The sequence below is a fragment of the Psammomys obesus genome, unplaced genomic scaffold, assembly GCF_907164565.1.
Source record: "Psammomys obesus unplaced genomic scaffold, mPsaObe1.curated_primary_1811, whole genome shotgun sequence".
Classification (NCBI taxonomy): Eukaryota; Metazoa; Chordata; class Mammalia; order Rodentia; family Muridae; genus Psammomys; species Psammomys obesus.
In genome coordinates, this window is record NW_026590571.1 from 2,076,075 (window position 1) to 2,099,092 (window position 23,018).

The 23,018-nt window shown below is 36.9% G+C and overlaps 1 protein-coding gene across 1 annotated transcript in view; it reads right to left on the bottom strand.

The window, feature by feature from the left end:
- Positions 1-23,018, bottom strand: part of LOC129677283 (cilia and flagella-associated protein 47-like) — a 603,052-nt gene that overhangs the window by 299,456 nt on the left and 280,578 nt on the right. The window contains 2 exon segments of the mRNA XM_055607932.1: positions 12,799-12,887; positions 14,888-15,038. Of these exon segments, the coding sequence (XP_055463907.1) occupies positions 12,799-12,887; positions 14,888-15,038 (240 nt within the window).

The following is a 23,018-nucleotide window of genomic DNA, read 5'->3' on the forward strand; positions in this document are numbered from 1 at the left end:
TTCTTCTTCTTCTTCTTCTTCTTCTTCTTCTTCTTCTTCTTCTTCTTCTTCTTCTTCTTCCTGCTTCTGCTTCTTCATTGTTTTTACAAACTCCCTTTGGTTTCTTGGTGTAAGTTCAGTTCATTCCCTTATATTATGTGAGAGAATTATATTTACTGTGCCTTATTACACCATAGCAATATTCTATTACTACCTGTATTTCCTGTCAGAACTCAAAGAGCAGAAATGTTAGTGGGAAGATTTTTTACATGGCAACATCTGTATTAGCAATATGCTTGGAGTTGGAAGAATGGATATAAAATTAGTTTTAGCAAGTTAAACATGGAAAAGAGATTTCATGAAACCCAAAATAGTATGAATATTTGAAAAAAATTGTTTTTCAACTGAAACGAAATGCTGAAATTATCTAGAAAATATATGGAAAGATTTGGTATATCTTTGCACAACTCCAGTACCTTGCACTAAAGACAAAATATTAAGGGAATCATAAGTTCAAGACTATTGAGTGCTACATAGGAAGACCCTGTCTCAAACAAACAAGCAAACAAGAAAAAAGAATCACAAGATATAAAATCCACAGCAAAGTTAACTACAATAGCAAGTACATAAAATAAAAATGTTATATATTATTTTAGCAAACTTTTACTGTAATTTCTCTCTTAAAGTCAAGGGCTCAATACTGAATATAAAATGAATACAATTTTTATAGGTTATATGATTCCTAGCCCAGAGCTCAGGCTCCAAACCCTGAGGGTCACAACTACCAAGGACAAACTGTTGAGACCTCAATGCCCCAGCCCCCTGCCTATTGGGTGCCACTGGGCAAGTCCAACAATTATGTGCTATCCTTTATCCCATGCAAATTTCATCTAATGAACTATAGCCCTACCTGTACGCAAAGAAGCCAGTGGCCTCGAGGGCCACTAGAGACCTGCTGCCTTCAGAGACTACCAGCTCAGGGTACATACCTGAAAGCCTGTGACCAATCAGAGTCGAAAGCACTCTATGGCCATCAGGACCACCAGAGATAATTCAGACCTGCTCTCTGGCACTCCATTTTCTGGGCCACAACTGGGCCTGTATTACCTAAAGTCTGCCAATACAAGATGGTTAAGGTTAAGAGCATAAACAACAAGAGCCAAGAATATATGGTACGAACAGAACCCAGCTATCATACTACAGCTAACCCACGATATTATTACACACCTGAAGAACAATAAAATTATTAAATCCAATATTAAGAAGATGATAGAGGCATTTAAAGAAATAAAATGAATAAATCTCTTAAGGAAATATAGCAAAATACATAAAAAAATTTAGAAGCCTTTAGAGAGGAAACTAATAAATACCTTAAAGAAATATCGGAAAGTACATTGAAACAAGTAAAGGAAATGACTAAAACTGTTCAAGAAAACAGAAATAGAAGCAATAAAGGAAATACAAATTGAGAGAATCCTGAAGATGGAAAACCTGGGGAAGAAAACTGGAACAGACATAAACATCACCAATGGAATTCAAGAGATGGAAGAGAGAATATCAGGCACAGAAGACTATATAGAAGAAATTGGTACATCAAAGAAAATATTAAATCTAAAATATTCCTGACACAAAATATCCAAGGAATCTAGAATACTAAGAAGAGACATAATCTACAAATAATAGGAAAAGAAGAAGTTGAAGAGTCTCAGCTCCAAGAACCAGAAAATATTTTCAATGAAATCATAGAATAAAATTTCCAAAACCTAAAAAAACAAAACAAAATAAAATGTCAATACACATACAGGAAAAATACAGAACAACAATTATATTGGACAAGGAAAGAAAACCCTCCCAACATATAATATTCAAACACTAAAACTATGGAACAAAGAAAGAATATTAAAAGCTGAAAGAGAAAAAGGCCAAGTAATTTACAAAAACATACCTATCAGAATTACACTAAAATTCTCAGCAGAGATTCTTAAAATTCAAAGGAACTGGACAACCTTGCAACCTTTAAGAGAACACAAGCCAAACTAGATTACTATACCAAGAAAAACTTTCATTCACCATAGATGGATAAAAAAAGATAGTCCAAGGCAAAACCAAATTTAAGAATTATCTATTCCTCTCCATAACCAACCAAATACCAGGCATGGGGATAACCTAGAACCCCTGAGCAGATGTAATCCATGGCAGTTTAGTGTCTAAGTGGGTTACATAGTAATGGGAAGAAGGACTGCCTCCGACACAATCTGATTGGCCTACTCTTTGATCACCTCCCGCTGAGGGGAGAGCAGTCTTACCAGGCCACAGAAGATGACAATGCAGCCACTCCTGATGTGATCTGATAGACTAAGATCAGAAGGAAAGAGAGGAGGACCTCCCCTATCAGTGGACTTGAGGAGGGACATGCATGAAGAAGGGGGAGGGAGGGTGGGATCGGGGGGGAGGAGGGAGGGGCTTATGGGGGGATACAAAGTGAATAAAGTGTAAAAAAATAATAATTTTTAAAAAAGAATTATCTATTCATAAATCCAGCCCTACAGAAAATACAAGATGGAAAACTCCAACCCAGTACAAACAGGTAAGACATGTTATGTTAGTACATTCAAGAAATTAAAAAATAGAAAATAAATAATTCCACAGCAGCAAAATCAAAGCAAGGAGAGCATACAAAAACACCACACACACACACATACACACACACTAGCATCACAAACATCAAAATAACAGGAATTAACAATCAGTGGTCATTAATATCTCTAAATATTAATGTAATCAATTCCCTAATAAAAAGACACAGTCTAACAGAATGAATGTGAAAACAGGATCCATTTCTCTGCAGCATACAAGAAACACATCAGCAACAAAGATATATATTATCTCAAATTAAAAGGTTAGAGAAAGTTTTTCCAAACAAATGGACCCAAGAAGCAAGATAGAATAGCCATTCTGATATCTAATAAAATAGACTTTCAATATGAATGACACAAAAGAGATAGGGAAAAACACTTCATACATCAAAGGAAAAATCTACAAAGATGACATCTCAACTGACAGCATGTATGCACACAAAGGCGATAGCACCCACATTCATAAAAGAAACATTACTAAACTTAAATAACACATTGACTCCAAACATAAATTGTAGGAGACTTTAATGCCCATCTCTCACTAATGGACAGGTCATAGAAACAGAAACTAAAAAGAGAAATAATGAAACTAACTAGCATCATGAATCAAATGTACCTAGTAAACATCTACAGAACATTTCATCCAAACACAAAATTATATACCTTCTCTTCAGTAACTCATAGAACCAGCTCAAAAACTGACTGCACATTCAAAAAGCAAGCCTCAATAGATACAAGAGAGTTGAAATAACCCCTGTATCTTATCAGATCACCATGGATAAAAGCTGGAGCTCAAAAACAAGAGAAACCCAACAAACTCATGGAAACAGGACAACTTTCTACTCATTGACCACTGTGTCAGGTAGGAAAATACAGAAAGATATTAAAGACTTTCAAGAATTAAATCAAAATAAAGGCACAACACACCCAAACTTATGGGACACAATGAAAGTAGTGTTAAGAGGAAAGTTCATAACACTAAGTGCCTTCATAAAGAAATTGGAGAGATCTCATACTAGCAATTAAAAAACACACCTAAAAGCTCTAGCACAAAAGGAAGCAAACACACCCAAGAGAAATTGGAGAGATCTCATACTAGCAATTAAAAAACACACCTAAAAGCTCTAGCACAAAAGGAAGCAAACACACCCAAGAGAAGTACAGGGCAGGAAATAACCAAACTCAGGTGTTAAATAAATGCTTTAGAATCACAGAGAGCAATACAAAGAATCAACACCAAGAACTGGTTCTTTGAGGTAATCAACAAGGGAAACAAACCCTTAGCCAACTAAAAGACACAGAGACATTATACAAATTAAAAATAAATGAAAAGGGGGACATAACAACAGACCCTGAGGAAATCCAAAAAAAAAAAAAAAAAGAAAAGAAAAATCATTAGATCTTACCTTCAAAGGCAAGTACTCCACAAAATTGGAAAATCTAAACAATATGGGTGATTTTCTTTGTAGATACTACTTAACAATGTTAAATCAAGATCAGATAAACAATTTAAATAGACCTATAACCCCTAAGGAAATTGAAGCAGTCATGAAAAGTCTCCCAATGAAAACAAACCCTGGGCCAGATGTTTTCAGCCCAGAATTCTACCAGACTTTCAAAGAACTAATACCAATACGTCTCAATTTGTTCCACAAAATAAGCAAAAGGAACATTGGCAAACTCATTCTATGAGGCCACAAGCCAGTTACCCTGATACATAAATCACACAAAGCAATAACACAGAAAGAAAATTTCAGACCAGTCTTCCTTATGATCACTGATGCAAAAATACTCAAAGAAATACTTGCAAACTAAATCCAAGAACACATTAAGAACATCATTTACTATGATCAAGTAGGTTTCATCCTAAGGATGCAGGGATGGTTCAACAGACATGCAAAAAGCCATCAATGTAATCCACCATATAAACAAACTGAAAAAAAAACAAACTTGTAAATCCACTGCTGAAATCACTGGAGGTTTCTCAGAAAACTCAAGCTTCAGCTCTGCCACTCTTGAGCATGTACCCAAAATATGCAAGCTCATGCCACATGGACACATGTTCAACTATGTTCATAACAGCTTTATTTATAATAGGCAGAAACTAGAAACAATGTAGATGTCCCTCAAACGAAGAAGAGATAAAGAAAATGTAGTGCATATATACAATGGAATTCTACTCAGCTATTAAAAACAAGGACATCATTAATTTTGAAGGCAAATGGATGGAACTAGAAAAGATCATCCTGAGTGGGGTAAACCAAACCCAGAAAGACAAGAATGGTGTCTACTCACTTGTAAGTGAATATTAGCCACAAAATACAGGATAAGCGTTCTATAATCCAGGGACTCAAAGAAGCTAATTAACCAGGAGGGCCCAGAGGAGGATTCTTGAATAGAAAATAAATTAGAAATCTGAAGTAGATGGAAGGAGGAAACTGGATGGGTGAGGGGATAGGGATGGTAGAGAGGATAGGGATCATGTTTGAGGAGAACAGGGGGGTAGAACAAAGAGAAAGAATGGAAATAGGTGGGGGAGCATCTCTGGGAGAGAAGAAGCTCCAGAGAGTCTCAGAGAATCAGAGTCCAACCTTGACTGTTGTTCTTCAGGAGTACTGCACCTTTTTCTGAGACAAGGGCAGAGAAAATGGGTTCACCGACAGGGGAAGGCTGGCTGGAGGGTGAGAGCCAGAGATGTTTCTGCCTCCACAGCACTTGGAGTACAAGCATGCACCTCCCAAAATAGCTTTTTACAAGAGTTCTAGGAATTGAACTCAGGTCTTCATACTATTACTACAACACCTTCATGAAATGAGCTATTGTCCCAGCTTCAATTTTTACCACATGTCAGAAAAGAGTTGATATAAATATATTACGTATTGGAATCAAAATGAAAAGATCAATAAAGTTAAAAGAAGAAAAACAAGCACTGGATAGAAAGACAAATGGAGTGAATAAAAGATATTAAGAAGCAATAGCAAAAAATATATGTAGATTGGCTATAATAATGACCAATGAAACAGAATTTTAAGTAAATATTACTGCAACATGATACTGCTGAGTTCCATTAAACTGTACCCAAGATAAATATGAGTAAATTATAAAAATACAACTGTTTATCCTCTTTGTGGATGGTCTTCATGACACTATAGTCTATGCTAGCTTAGCAATAAAAATCCAAATAACCAAGAAAAACAAACAAACAAAATTTCTCACTTTTCCCCCTGTCTTAATTAGGGTTTCTATTGCCGTGAAGAGACACTATGTTCATAGCAACTCTTACAAAGAAAATAAAAACAATTAATTGGGGCTGATTTACAGTTCAGGGACTTAGTAAAATGTCATCCTAGTGCTGGAGAGATAACTAAGAGCTTTACATCTGGATCAGCAGACAGCAAAGCTAGGAGACCTCAAAGCCCACCACCAGTGGGCTTTTCCTCCAACAAGACCACACCTCAAATAATGTCACTCCCTATGAGTCCATGGGGACCATTCCTATTTGAAGCACCACACTCCCTAATTTAGGAAAAGAAAATTCAGAGAGAGGAAATTACTCGGCTGTAATGAAGATGAATACATAAAAAGTTCAACTGACTGTACATTTAGAAATATACAACTTTATTAAATCAGAGCAAAATAAGAAAACAAAATTAAAAGTACACATACTCTGAGGGTATTATTGCTCTCTCCCACTAAAAGCTCTGCAAATAAAATGTGTAATTTCCTCAGAAAAAAAAAGTACACTCTATGAGTAGCTTGTGAGATAGATATAAGATAAAAATATCTGGAGACAAGTAGACTTTAAGAAAAGAAAGGCCAGATATATTTAAAATGACATAACTTCATTTTTACTAATTGTAGTCAAATTCAGGCCATGGTAAAAGGCATATGGAGGACGTTGATTGAATAACTAAGAACAAAAATTAAGTTGTAGGCCTGCTGATATGCTGCATCAACCCAAGGAAAGGAATTGCACCCTCCCTGAGTAAGAAAAAACATCAGACACTTACTACGGAAAACTGGTATCTAAAAGCATATAAATTTATTTGAATTAGTGTGAAGAGTAGTTTACAATACCCTTCCAGGGGGTGAAGGGTCTTTGGGAGTGAACATTTGTTTTTGCTGTTGTTTGAGACAGGGTTTCTCTGTGTAGCCGAGGCTGTCCTATATCTTGGTCTGCAGACCAGCCTCTGCTTCCCAAGTGTTGAGAAAATGCATGTGCCACCATGTGTGGCTGGAAGTAAAAATTTTAGTACTTTTCCTTTACAACATATATATACACAAGTTACTTAATTTAAAAAAGAGACATAGTCTCCCTGTGTGTGAGGGGTGTGTGTGCATGTGTGTGTGTGTGTGTGTGTGTGTGTGTGTGTGTGTGTGTGTGAGAGAGAGAGAGAGAGAGAGAGAGAGAGTTGTGTGTGTTTGTGTATGTGTATCTGTAGAAGTTAAAGGTTGCAGTTAAGGAGTTGAACCTCTCCTTCTATCATGTGGAACACAGGGATCAAACTCAGGTTGTCAGGATTATCAATAACTACATTTACCCACTGAGGCATTTTGTTAACTTAGATATAAGAGATTTTAAATCGTGGGTGTGTAGGGAGGGATAAAGAAATGGATTAGTGGTTAAGAGTGTTAGCAATTCTTTCAGAGATTCAATTGCCAGCATCCACATGATAGCTTAAAAACTTCTGTAACTAGATTTTCCAGGAATCAAATGGTTTACTCCCCACTTCTGCAGGCCACAGATACAGTCATACAGGCAGGCAAAATAACCAAGGGTATATTTTAGTTTAAAATTAAAATATAAGAGCAAATGGCACAGGCGCCTGCCACAGAGGGCCTCTCTACCCAGCAGGGTATTGAAGCAGATACTGAGAATCATAGACAAACTTTAGACAAAGGGCAGGAAATCTTATGGAAAAAGGAGAATATAGAAAGACCTGAAGGGGACAGGAGCTCTGCAAGGAGACCAACAGAGCCAAAAAAATCTGGGTGCAGGGTGTCCTGCAGAGACTGATGCTCCAACCAATTATCATGCATGGAGAGGACTTAGACCCCTGCTTAGATGTAGCCCAAAGGCAGGTCAGTCTCCCTAGTGGGTTCCCTAGTAGTGGGTACTGGGGCTATCTCTGACATGGACTCAGTAGCCAGCTCTTTGATCACATTCTTCTGGGTGGTGGGTGCTGCTTTATCAGGCCACAGAGGAAGATGATGCTTCTGGTCCTGATAAGAACTGATAGGCTAGCCTCAGATAGTAGGGGAAGAAGACCTCCCCTATAACTGGACTAGGGAAGGGGCTTAAGGGGAGAAGAAGGAGAGAGAATGGGACTGAGAGATGAGGGAGGAGGCTAATCAAAATAAAATGTGAATAAATTATAATGAATAGTAAATAAATAAAAATTTAATAAACATGAAATATAAATAAACAGGCCTTAGGGAGATAGAACCAGTACTTAGAATGTGTATAATACTTATTCAAATATGTCCAGAATCTTTCATAGAAACTATGAAACATATACATTCTGTTTAAAGTACACATTACTAGCCCATTTACATTGGCTAACAGTGACAAAGATCTTTCTGCCAAACATTAAAACATTTTTCCAGTGTTATTAGTTAGTCTCCAGAACCTGACAGCAAGGCTCTATTGCTAAAGATATCACTATTACATCAATGAAGTTAAGCTTGTGCCCAGTTAAGAACTTCACCCCTATTGACTAGTGTTCATGTTGCTGGAAGGTACTATCCAAGCTACCTAAGGAGAAAAATAAACACCAGTATTAACCAGCTACAAGCTCTGCAATCTACAAGAGTGACTACCTGAAAGACACTGGTACAATAGTCACACAAATATTATTGGAGTAAACAACCATTATTTGTTTGGATTTAAGACCCACTGCATAAGATAGAACCCATAGCTGGCACTTCTAAAGTAACCAAGAACCTGAGACTAAATTAGGATATGAGCCCTAGGGAAAAACCTACTACTATTATTCTACCACAATAGTGGCAATAAAATGAACAAATAAATAAAACAACTCCTAATGACATATTACTATACTCATACATCAGGACACTGCTCAGCATTTACCAGAGAAGCTTCTCATTACAGTAGATGAGATTTAAGACACAGGCCCACAACTTCACAATGTTCAGGGTAGGAGACTCTAGAGCACTCAGCCCTAGACAGGATGTCTTTATCAAGTCTCAGGGATCTATGTGGAAGAGGAGGCAGAAAAATTGCAAGAGGTAGAGATGGTGGACCATTGAAACAGTGCCTTCTGGAGAAAAGAGGAACGATGCACACATAAACTCATAGAGACTGTAACAATGATGTCTGCACTTGTCCAAGCCAGATAAAATCATGGTCACAAGTAAGTGGCCAACACAACTCTCTTTTTCTGCACTTTTTAAGTTTTTTGTTGGTTTGATTTAGTTTGGTATATTTTGTTTACTTTAATCTGAATCTTTGTTTTTCTTTTGTTGTTAGAACATAAAGTTGTGTAGGTAGGGAGAATTTAAGAGGACTTAAAGGAGTGGAGGGTATATAATCAAAATAATGAAAATACACTATTTTAAAAAAATTACTTCTTCCTCTCTGATTTGTATTCCCTTGATCTCCTTTAGTTGTCTTGTTTTTCTAGGTAGGTCTTCAAGTACTATGTTGAAGAGATAAGAAGAGAATGGGAAGTCTTACCTTGTCCCTGATTTCAGTGGAATTGATTTAAGTTTCTCTCTGTTTAGTTTGATGTTGACTATAATCTTGCCATACAGTGTCTTTACTATATTTAGGTATGTGCCTTTTATCCCTGATCTCTCCAAGACTTTAAGCAGGAATGGATTTTGGATTTTGGCAAATGTTTTTTTTTTTTTTACATTAAAAAAGATGATCATGTGGTTTTTCACCCCCTACACAGATGTAGCCCATGGCAGCTCAGTAACCAAGTAGGTTCCGTAGTAAGGGGAATAGGGACTGTCTCTGACATGAACTCAGTGGCTGGCTCTTTGATCACCTCCCCCTGATGGGGCAGCAGCCTTACCAGGCCACAGAGGAAAACACTGTGGCCAGTCCTGATGATACCTGATAGGCTAGAGTCAGATGGAAAGGAAGGAGGACCTCCCCTATCAGTGGGCAGAGATTTTGGAGGAGAGGAAGGATGGAAGGTGAGTGGTAGGGGATGAGAGAAAGGGCTACAGCTGAGATACAAAGTGAAAAAATTGTAATAAATTTAAAAATAAATAAAAAGGGAATACTACTCAGCAATCAAAAAGGAGGAAATCATGAAATTTGCAGGCAAGTGGTGGGATCTAGAAAAGATCATTCTGAGTGAAGTATCCCAGAAGGAGAAAGACAAACTTGGTATATACTCGCTTATATAGAGCTACAAGACATGATAAACATAATGAAATCTACACACCTATAGAAGATAATCAAGAAAGTGGACACAGGCGAAGGTGATTAATCCTCATTTAGAAAGACAAATGGGATGTGCATTGAACTTATGACAGGAGTCTACCACAAAAGGCATCTGAAAGACTCTACCTAGCAGTGTTTCAAAGCAGACACTAAGACTCATAACCAAACCCTCGGCAGAGTGCAGGGAATCATATGAAAGAAGGGAAGTTAGTATGATATGGAAAGGATAGGAGCTCTACAAGGACCAAATATATCTGGGCACAGGGTCTTTTCTGAGACTGACACTCAACCACGGACCATCTATGGATATAACCTAGAACTTCTGCTCGGATGTGGCCTGTGGTAGCTCAGTAACCAAGTAGTTTTCCAAAGTGAGGGGAACACGGACTATTTCTAACAGGATCTCAAGGGCAGGCTGTTTGACACCCCCCCCCAGGGGAGGAGCAGTCTGTTAGGCCACAGAGGAGGACTTTGCAGCCAGCCATGAAGATACCTGATAAAACAGGGTCAGATGAAAGGGGAGGAGGTCCTCCCCTATCAGGGGACTTGGAAAGGGGCAGGGAGGAGACCAGGGAGGGAGTGTGGGGTTGGGGAGGGAATGAGGGAGCGGGATACAGCTGGGACACAGAGTTAACAAAATGTAACTAAAAAGAAAAATAAAATAAAATAAATAATTAAATAATAAAAAAAGGGAAAAATATTAAAGCCTGGGCTGCCCATCAGCTACTTCTATCTCTGCTTTAAATTATTTTTTCAGTGTATTTTTACTATTTTGATTGTATAACTTCTGCTACACTCTAATATCCAGTATATATAAAGAACTAAAGAAGCTGAAAAGCAGCAAAACCAAGTAATACAATTAAAAAGTGGGGAACAGAGCTAAACAGAGAATTATCTGTAGAGAAATAACAAATAGCAGAGAAACACTTAAGGAAATGTTCAACATCCTTAGTCATAAGGGAAATGCAAATCAAAACAACCCTGAGATTTTACCTTGCACCCATCAGAATGGCCAAGATGAAAAACTCGAGTGACAACACATGCTGGAGAGGCTGTGGACAAAGGGGAACCCTCCTTCACTTCTGGTGGGAATGTAAACTGGTACAACCACTCTGGAAATCAATCTGGCGCTTTCTAAGACAACTAGGAATAACGCTTCCTCAAGACCCAGCCATACCACTCCTATGCATATATCCAAAAGAGGCTCAAGTAAACAATGAGGACATTTGCTCAACCATGTTTATAGCAGCTTTACTTGTAATAACCAGAAGCTGGAGACAGCCCAGATGTCCCTCAACTGAAGGATGGATGCAGAAATTGTGGTACATCGACACAATGGAATATTACTCAGCAATGAAGAATAAGGAAATCATGAAATCAAGAGAGAGGATCCTGACTAAAATGCTCAATCGCCATTCCGAAAGGCAAAGAGGATGGACATCAGAAGAAGAAGAAAACAGGAAACAAGCTAGAAACCCGCCATGGAGGGCCTCTGAAAGGCTCTGCCCTGCATACTATCAAAGCAGATGCTGAGACTTATGGCCAACTGTTGGGCAATGTGCATGGAACTTTATGTAAGAAGTGGGAAATATTAAGACCTGGAGAGGACAGGAACTCCATAAGGAGAGCAATAGAACCAGAAATTTGAACACAGGGGTCTTCCCAGAGACTCATTCTCCAACCAAGTACCATGCATGGAGATAACTTAGAACACCTGCACAGACGTAGCCCATGGCATTTTAGTGTCCAAGTGGGTTACATAGTAATGAGAAGAGGGCCTGCCTCTGACATAATCTGATTGGCCTGATCTTTGATCACCTCCCCCTGAGGGGGGATCACTCTTTCCAGGCCACAGAAGATGACAATGCAGCCACTCCTGATGAGATTTGATAGACTAAGATCAAAAGGAAGGAGAGGAGGACCTCCCCTATCAGTGGACTTGGGGAGGGGCATTCGTGAAGGAGGGGTGGTAGGGTGGGGTTGGGAGGGGAGGAAGGAGGGAATTATGGGGAGATACAAAGTGAATAAAGTGTAATTAATAAAAATAATAATAAAAAAGAAGAAAAATATTTAAAGCTGGTAATTGAAAAACTATGAAACATATAAACAAACAGAAGGGGAAATGAGTGACTGATACTGTCTATGCCCCAGATATCAGATTTAACAGGAAACAAATTCAAATTTGTTATTACACATACCTTTCAAGAACTACAGAAATACATTAAAGAAATAAAAGAAAATATTAGGTCAATGTAGCATCAAATATAAAACATCAATAAAGATTATTAAAAATAACCAGGAGGAAATTCTGGATCTAGAGACTAAAAAAAAGATATGAAAAAGTTGCTGAAGAGAACAACAATAAATTCAACTTTATGTAGATATAAAAATCATCAATTGCTTAATAACTATTTCAATTAAATTAGCTTTGTTTAATCAATCATGAGTGATATTACTGATAATAAACCTTTAAAAGCTTGAACATACTGTCATTCAAAATGTTGCATACTGCCAAATAATATCTAATAAATTATCAAATGCTAAATGCAAAGCATTTTATATTATATTGATAGTTTCTGTCACAATATACATGACTTTGAATTCTAAATTTGATCTATTTTAATTGCTGGTACTTTTAGGTTCATAGAAAGTTTAGTACATACAATTTCTCCTGAGATAAATCATTTTTTAAAGAGGAACAGACATTTACTCATTTTTCTTGAATATAATGAACTGTAATAAATTTACATTAAAACAATAACTTACCGAAACTCTCCACCCGTTGGGAAGGGGTTTTTCACATCCACTGTGACTTCTTTCCTTTGATAACATGGAACTTTATATTTTAGAATCTCCTAAAGTTAAAAAAACACAATATAATAATTTCAAAACCCAGAATATCTATTTTTATTTCATCTTAAATTTATGAACTAGTCAAAAACCTAATGTCCACTTAATTATTATAAAACATAATAACATTCTTTCCCTCAAAATTAATTTATGATTAAAATTCAGATAATATAAAATGTATTTACTTAAGTCACAATAATGTGATAATAATTAAAATATGTTTTAAATGTCTCTTAAGTTGATTTCCTTCAAACTAATTTCATGAATGAATAATTAATGATTTCATAAGGAATCAGAGATTTTCTCTATCTGTGAATTGTAATATATATGTATATATATATATATATATATATATATATTAGTGATTTTTATCTATCACCTAAGACAAAAGCAGGTATATTTGTAAAATGTGCATATTCATATTGAGATGGTTACAATGGCATGGTAAATGAAAGTACATATATAAAATAAAAATCTCTGTATAAAAATTCTACAAATTTTACAGATATAAAATGTGTTATTGTCTTAAATATTTTCTCCATTATTATGTTATCTACTTCCCATTGACCTGGGAAGAGGGAGATGTATTTAGCCTGCATAGCATTCAGGCATTCAGTTTCCAGATTTTCTCCCCTGTATTGAGGTTAATGAAGTGATAAAATCAGCCACGTCATTGTACTACATGTGATAAAGTAATACACTTTTTTCAGAGGAATATATATGATATTATGTCATAGAATGAACGTGACACTGTTTCAGAGAACGTATGTGCCAGAATTGGGAAATGTCAAGTGTTCATTACTAAAGAGAAAAGTAAAAGACAACAACATGTAATAGAAAGAAATAATAACCTCCTTGGGGCATCACTGTCTATTAAGTTAGTCTATCCATGTGAACTTCTTTGGTGTTTTCTTCTTATATATAACTACCACTTCATAATTTTGAATCATTCTTTGTATTTTATACTCTGGCCTTGCACACTCAAATGTATCATCTTTTTAAATATATATATATATATATATATATATATACTTATATATATATTAAATATATATATTCTGTGTATAATATATATTTATATATTTATATATATTCTGTGTATAATATATATTTATATATCTATATATTTATATATTATTTTACACAGAATCCTGGCAAAAAGTTTGCTTGACTTTACCATATATACATGGTAATAAATAATATTTTTCAACATAATATTTTAGTAATTCTTTGGGAATTTCACATCATGCACACTGATGACACTCATTTTCCAGTACTTCCTTTTCCATCCCCTACCTTTGCAACAGAATTTGTGTTATCTATATATTCACTGGAGTATGGTCAAACTCTCAGTGGCCTGTCCCTTAAATAGAATTGAATTGTTCCTCTCCTATAGCCCTACCACAAGCCATCAGATATTTAAACAAGATTTTTATAGAAGAGTACTAATGAATTTCTGCCCTGTCGTTAGAGATATGAACACATATAATTCAATCAAGAACATCCTCATTCTTCAATAAATGTAGCATTACCATGAACTGTACAATAGATTGTCTCTATAAAAAAAACTGCAGATAAACAGATGAGTGTCCAAGTAGACAGATGATTGAACATGTAAAGGTACCTGTTGCCCAGCCTTTTAACCTGTTTTCAATCTGAAAGGTCCATATTAGAGAGAGTTGTCTCCTGCAAATTTTCTCTAACCTCCATCATGCTTGTGGCACAAGTGTGCCAACATAAATGTGCATGCATTAATACGTGTATGTTCATGCACATACACTAAATACATATATATTAAAAGGTGATGTGCCTATAGCAGAAAAAAATTGTTGAATCAACGATCACATTTCAGTGCCCTCACCAGAAAACAATGTTTGATGGCAAAGTTATGATCTAAGGACTAAGAGCAGAACAGAAACAAAACAGGGAAGAATAATCATGATGTGACAGTTCAGGGGCTGGGGAACAGGATGGAAAGTATACAAAATAAATACAGCTTACTTACAATTGCTTTAAAATTTAGTACTTCTCCCTTTAGAGCAAAAGCCATTGTACTGCCTCCTATTCCACCCTTATGTTTTGAAATTAACAATAGTGTAGCTTCAGAAGGATGGAGGAAGTGACTTAAAAATTTCAGAACGAGGACAATTTGGTTTCTGTTTAATAAAAACAAAAGACAAAATATTTTAATGAAATAAAAGACAGAAATATATTAGGTACACATTATGTTTAGTACCTACACCCTAAACTGTATTTACTTGTACCAAATAGTAAACAGCATTGAAGCATGAAGCCATTTATATAAATTAAATTTAACTATCAAGTATATGTTTAACATAATCACCCACTGGATTTTCTAGAAAGGAACAATATGAAGCTATACACATTTTGTATGAAGTAAAGCATACATGTTCTGTACTTATTCTTGGTTGTGTGGAGAAAAACAAATTTTGAAAAAAAAAACATTTGAATAAGAATAATAACTGAAGATAATTTTGAAGGTACAATCTAATAAGGGTAGATAAAGAACAGTATTACCTTAGTTATTTGAGAGAAATCAATTAAAAGCTGAAATAAAATATACCTAGTTCTTTTCATTTTTTAATTTTATTTTTTTACAATATATTCATTATATGTCACAATTGAAGTCCCCTACCTCAACTCCTCCCAGTTCCCCCTCCCTCTCCCTACCTATCCCCTTCCCCTAGTCCACTGCAAAGGGGGAGATCTCTTCCTCTGACATCTGCCCATAGCTTATCAAGTCTCATCAGGACTGTCTATATCCTCTTCCTCTGTGGCCATGCAAGACTGCATTGCCAATGGCAAGTGATCAAAGAACAAAAAGACAACCTCATGACAGAGGCAGTCCCTGCTCCCCTTACTCGGTGACCACACAGAGACTGAGCTGCCAATCAGCTAGTTCTGAGCAGGGGGTCTAGGTCCTCTCTGTGCATAGTCCTTGGTTAGTGCATTAGTCTCTGCAGGAGCCTCTGGACTCAGATTATTTTTCTTTTCTTTCTTTATTATTTTTTATTAGTTACATTTTATTAACTCTGTATCCCGGCTGTATCCCGCTCCCTCATTCCCTCCCAAACCGTCCCTCCCACCCTCATCTCCTCCCTGCCCCTTTCCAAGTCCATTGATTGGGGAGGACCTCCTCCCCTTTCATCTGACTCTCGTTTATCAGGTATCTTCAGGACTGGCTGCAATGTCCTCCTCTGTGGCCTAGCAAGACTGCTCCTCCCTTGACGGTTGGGAAGGTCAAAGAGTCTGCCATTGAGTTCCTGTCAGAAATAGTCCCTGTTCCCCTTACAGAGGTTCTAGGTTATATCCATACATGGTCCTTGGTGGAGTGTCAGTCTCAGAAAAGCCCCCTGTGCCCAGATATATTTGGTGGAGCTCCTATCCTGTCCATGTCATACAAACTCCCCCTTCTTTCATATGGTTCCCTGCACTCTTCCGAAGGTTTGGTTATGAGTCTTAGTATCTGCTTTGATACACTGCTAGGTAGAGTCTTTCAGAGGCCCTCTGTGGTGGGCTCCTGTCCTGTTACTTGTTTTCTCCTAAGTCCAATGCATCTACCATTTGTTTTTCTAAGTGAGGCTTGATCATCTTACCCTGGGTCCTCTTTCTTGTTTATCTTCTTTAGGTGTACAGATTTCATTACGTTTATCATATCTTATAGGACTATATGAGTGAGTATATACCATGTGTGTCTTTCTCCTTCTGGTATACCTCACTCAGAATTATCTTTTCTAGATCCCACCATTTAGGTTTTTTGGTCTCATTATGGGGCTCCTATCCCGTCCATATCCTTCTATTCTTGTCTCCCTCTTTTTTCATAAGACTCCCTGTGCTGTGCCCAAAGTTTCACTGTGAGCCTCAGCATCTGCTTCTATCCCCTGTTAGGTGTAGCCTTTCAGAAGAACCTCTATAGTAGGCTCCCATTTTTTTTCCTCTCTTTCACATCTTGTGGAGTCTGTCCAGTTTTCCATTCTGAATGAGATTTGAGCATCCTCCCTAGGTTCCTCCTTGGTGTTTAGTTTCTTTGCGTCTGTAGATTTTAATATAACTATCCTATATTATACAGCTAATATCCATTTATAAGTGTTTGTATACCATGCTTGTCTTTCTGTACTGTTTTACCTCACAATGATATTCTGTAAGGCAAAAGACATTGTCAATAAAAGAAAATTCAGTCAACACTGGGAAAGGATCTTCGCCAACCCTACATCTGACAAAGGACTAATATAAAATATTTAAAGAACTTAAGAAATTAGACACAAATGATATATCCCAATTTAAAAAGATGTACAGAGTATATACCAAGGGTGTCTTTGTGTTTCTGGGTTACCTCACACAGGATAATCTTTTGCACTTCCATCCATTTGCCTGAAATTTTCATGATTTTCTTTTTTTAATAGCAGAGTAGTATTCCATTGTTTAAATGTGCCACAATTTTTGCATTCATTTCTCCTTTGAGGAACATCTAGGTTGTTTCTAGATTTTGGCTATTATGAATAAAACTGCTATAAACATGTTTGAGCAAGTGACCTTGCTGAATGGTGGGGTATCATTTAGGCATATACTCAGGAGTGGTATAGCTGGCTCTGGAGGTAGTACTATTCCCATATTTTTGAGAAAGCATCAGATTGATTTCCAATCAATTTTTCAAGTTTGTACTCCCATCAGCAATGGAGGAGGTTTCCCTTTTCTCCACATCATCTCCAGCATGTTTTGTCACTTGTGTTTTTGGTCTTTGCCTTTCTGATTGATGTAAGATGGAATTTCAGAGTTGTTTTGATTTGCATTTCTCTGAGGACTACGAATGTTGAGCAATTTTTAAGTGTTTGTTTTCCATTTGATATTCCTCTGTTGAAAATTCACTGTTTAGCTAGTATTGCATTATTTAAACTGAATTATATGATATATTGGTGTCTAATTTCTTGACTTCTTTATATAATCTGGATATTAGCCTTCTATTGGATGAAGTGTTGGTGAAGATCTTTTTCAATTCTGAAGGCTGTCCTATTCTGTTGACAGTGTTCTTTGCTTTACAATTTTTTTTTCCATTTTATGAGGTCCCTTTTATTAAACGTAGATCTAAGAGTCTGACCTGTTGGTGTTCTGTTCAGGGAATTGTCTCCTTTGCCAATGAGTTCCAAGCCCTTCCTCAATTTTTCTTCCAATAGATTTAGTTTGTCTAATTTTATGTTGATATCTTTGATCCACTTGCACTTTAATTTTGTGAAGGGTGATAGATATAGGTCTATTTTCATTTTTCTACATGTAGACATTCAGTTAGACCAGACCCATTTGTTAAAGATGCTATCATTTTTCCATTGTATGGTTTTGACTTCTTCATTAAAAATAAGGTGTCCATAGGTATATGTGTTTATTTCTGAGTTTATAATTCAATTCCATTGATCCAACATTATGTTAGCATACAAGTACCATGCAGTTTTTATAACTGTTGCTCTATACTCCAGCTTGAGATAAGAGATAGAGATACCTGCAGGATATCATTTATTGTAAAGGAGTGGTTTAGCTCTTATGTTTTTTTTCTTTGTTGTTGTTATTGCATATAAAGTTGAGAATCTTCTTTCAAGGTCTGTAAAGAATTATGATGGTAATTTGATGGGAATCGCATTGAATCTGTAGATTGGTATTGGTAAGATGGCTATTTTCACTATAGGAATCTTACTGAGCCATGGGCATGGGAGTTATTTCCATCTTCTGATATCTTCTTTAATTTCTTTCTTCAGACACTTGAAGTTTGTTTTTTTGTTTTGTTTTTTTTCTTTCTTTCTTTATTATTATTATTATTATTATTATTATTATTATTATTAATTACACTTTATTCATTTTGTATCCCCCCCATAAGACCCTCCCTCCTCCCCTCCCGATCCCACCCTACCTCCCCTTTCTTCATGCATGCTCCTCCCCACGACCACTGATAGGGGAGGTCATCCTCTCCTTCCTTCTGATCTTAGTCTGTCAGATCACATCAGGAATGGCTGTATTGTCTTCTTCTGTAGCCTGGTAAGGCTGCTCCTCCCTCAAAGGGAGGTGATCAAAGAGCAGGCCAATCAGTTTATGTCAGAGGCAGTCCCACTTTCCATCAATATGTAAGCCACTTGGACACTAAACGTCAGGGGTTCTAGGTTATCTCCATGAATAGACCTTGGTTGGAGTATGAGTCTTTGGGAAGTTCCCTGTGTTCAAATTTTCTTGTTCTGTTACTCTCCTTGTGGAGTTCCTGTTTTCTCTAGCTCTTGATATTTCCCACTTCTTACATAAAATTCCATTCACTCTGCCCGCCAGTTGGGCATCAGGCTCAGCATCTGTTTTGATAGTCTGCAGGGCAGAGGCTTTCAGATGCCCTCTGTGGCAGGTTCCTAAGTTGTTTCCTGTTTTCTTCTTCTGGCTTTCAGAGGCCCTCTGTAGCAGGTTCCTAGGTTGTTTCCTGTTTTCTTTTTCTTCTGATGTCCATCCTCTTTGCCTTTCAGGATGGGGATTGAGCGTTTTAGTTAGGGTCCTCTCTTTTGCTTAGTTTGTTTAGATGTACAGATTTTAGTGGGTTTATTCTATGTTGTATGTTTATATGAGTGAGTATATACCATGCGTGTCTTTTTGCTTCTGGGACAACTCACTCAGGATGATCATTTCCAGGTCCCACCATTTACCTGCAAATAGCATGATTTCCTTATATTTCACTGCTGAATAATACTACATTGTATAGATGTACCACAATTTCTGCATCCATTCTTCAGTTGAGGGGCATCTGGGCTGTTTCTAGCTTCTGGCTATTACAAATAAAGCTGCTACAAACATGGTTGAGCAAATGTCCTTATTGTGTACTTAAGCCTGTTTTGGGTATATGCTTAGGAGTGGTATGGCTGGATCTTGAGGAAAAGCTATTCCTAGTTTTCTGAGAAAGTGCCAGATTGATTTCCAGAGTGGTTGTACAAGTTTACATTCCCACCAGGAGTGGAGAAGGGTTCCCCTTTCTCCACAACCTCTCCAGCATGTGTTGTCACTTGAGTTTTTCATCTTGGCCATTCTGATGGCTGTAAGGTGAAATCTCAGGGTTGTTTTGATTTGCATTTCCCTAATGGCTAATGAGGTTGAGCATTTCTTTAAATGCTTCTCTGCCATTCGATATTCCTCTACAGAGAATTCTCTCTTTAGCTCTGTTCCCCATTTTTCACGTGGATTACTTGGTTTGCTACTTTTCAGCTTCTTTAGTTCTTTATATATACTGGATATGAGTCTTCTGTCAGATAAAGGGTTGGTGAAGATTCTTTCCCAATGTGTAGGCAGTCGCTTTGTTTTGATGACAGTATCCTTTGCTTTACAGAAGCTTTTCCGTTTCAGGAGGTCCAATTTATTGATTGTTGCTCTCAGAGACTGTGCTGTTGGTGTTCTGTTCAGAAAGTTCTCTCCTGTACCAATGAGTTCTAGGGTATTCCCACTTTTTTTCTAGCCGATTTAATGTGTCTGGTTTTATGTTGAGGTCTTTGATCCACTTGGACTTCAGTTTTGTGCAGGGTGATAAGTATGGATCTATTTTCATTTTTCTACATGTAGACATCCAGTTAGACCAGCACCATTTGTTGAAGATGCAATCTTTTTTCCATTGTATGTTTTTGGCACCTTTGTCAAAAATCAGGTGTCCATAAGTGTGTGGGTTTATTTCTGGATCTTCTGTTCTGTTCCATTGATCCACCATTCTGTTTCTATACCAGTACCATGCTGTTTTTATAACTGTTGCTCTACAGTACAGCTTGAGATCAGGGATGGAGATACCTCCTGAAGATCTTTTATTGTAGAGGATTGTTTTAGCAATTCTGGGTTTCTTGTTATTCCATATGAAGTTGAGAATTTTTCTTTCCAGGTCTGTAAAGAATTGTGTTGGCAATTTGATGGGAATTGCATAAAATCTGTAGATTGCTTTTGGTAAGATGGCCATTTTTACTATGTTAATCCTGCCAAGCCATGAGCATGGGAGATCTTTCCATCTCATATCTTCTTCTGTTCTTTCTTCAGAGACTTGAAATTTTTTTTTCATACAAGTTTTTTACTTGCTTGGTTAGGGTTACACCTAGGTACTTTATGTCATTTGTGGCTATTATGAAGGGTGTTGTTTCCCTAATTTCTTTCTCAGCCCTTTTGTCTTTTGTATACAGGAGTGCTACTGATTTTTTTAGTTAATTTTGTATCCGGCCACTTTGCTGAAGGTGTTTATCAGCTGTAGGAGTTCCCTGGTAGAGTTTTTGGAGTGACTCATGTATACTATCTTATCATCTGCAAATAGTGATAATTTGAATTCTTCTTTTCTAATCTGTATCACCTTGATCTCCTTCAACTGTCTTATTGCTCTAGCAAGGACTTCCAGCACTATGTTGAAGAGATATGGAGAGAGTGGGCAGCCTTGTCTTGTCCCTGATTTCAGTGGGATTGCTTTAAGTTTCTCTTCGTTCAGTTTGATGTTGGCTATAGGCTTGCTGTATATCGCCTTTACTATGTTTAGATATGTGCCTTGTATCCCTGATCTCTCCAGTATTTTAAACATGAATGGATGTTGGATTTTGTCAAATGCTTTTTCAGCATCTAAGGAGATTATCATGTGGTTTTTTTTTCTTTCAGTTTGTTAACATGATGGATCACATTGATGGATTTCCGTATATTGAACCACCCATGAATACCTCGGATGAAGACTACTTGGTCATAGTGGATAATATCTTTGATGTGTTCTTGGGTTCGGGTTGCAAGTATTTTGTTAAGTATTTTTGCATCAGTATTCATAAGAAAGATTGGCCTGAAATTCTCTTTCTTTGTTGAGTCTTTGTGAGGTTTAGGTACCAAGGTGACTGTGGCTTCATAGAATGAGTTTGGTAATGTTCCTTCTGTTTCTATTTTGTGGAATAGTTTGAAGAGAATTGGTGTTAGCTCTTCTTTAAAGGTCTGGTAGAATTCTGCAATGAAGCCATCTGGTCCTGGGCTTTTTTTGGATGGGAGACTTTTGATGACTGCTTCTATTTCTTTGGTGGAGATAGGATTATTTAGTTGATTTACCTGGTCCAGATTCTGCTTTGGTAAGTAAAATCGATCAAGAAAATTGTCCATTTCATTTAGATTTTCAAATTTTGTGGCATATAGACTTTTGAAGTAAGTTCTAATAATGATTGTTTGGATTTCCTCAGTGTCTGTAGTTATGTCCCCCTTTTCATTTCTGATTTTGTTGATTTGGGTGGTGTCTCTCTGCCTTTCAGTTAGCTTGGCTAAGGGTTTGTCGATCTTCTTGATTTTCTCAAAGAACCAGCTCTTGGTTTCATTGATTCTTTGAATTGTTTTATTTGTTTCCAATTGATTGATTTTAGTCCTGAGTTTGATTATTTCCAGCCATCTACTCCTTCTTGGTGTGTCTGCTTCTTCTTTTTCTAGGGTTTTTAAGTGAGCCATTAAGTTGCTTGATTGAGCTGTCTCGAATTTCTTCTTGAAGGAAGAAGACTTAGTGCTATGAACTTTCCTCTTATCACTGCTTTCATTGTGTCCCACAAGTTTGGGTGTGTTGTGTCTTTATTTTCATTGATTTCTAGAAAGACTTTAATTTCTTTCTTTATTTCTTCCCTGACCCAGCTGTCATTTAGTAACAAGTTGTTCAGTTTCCATGTGTGTAGGCTTTTTGCTATTTCTGTTATTGTTGAGGTTCAGCTTTATTCCATTTTGATCAGACAAGATACAAAGGATTATTTCAATCTTCTTGTATCTGTTGAGGCTTGCTTTGTGACCAACTATATGGTCTATTTTGGAGAAGGTTCCATGAGGTGCTGAGAAGAAAGTAAATTCTTTTGTGTTTGGGTGTAAAGTTCTGTAAATGTCTGTGAGGTCCATTTGATTCATGACCTCTGTCAGAGACATTGTTTCTTTAATTTCTGTTTTGTTGACCTGTCTTTTGTTGAGAGTGGGGTGTTGAAGTCTCCCACTATTAATGTTTGGGGATCTATATGTGGTTTAAATTTTATCAATATTTCTTTAACATATGTGGGTGCTCTTGTATTGGAGGCATAGATGTTCAGGATTGTGATGTCTTCCTGGTGGAATTTTCCCTTGATGAGTATGAAATATCCTTC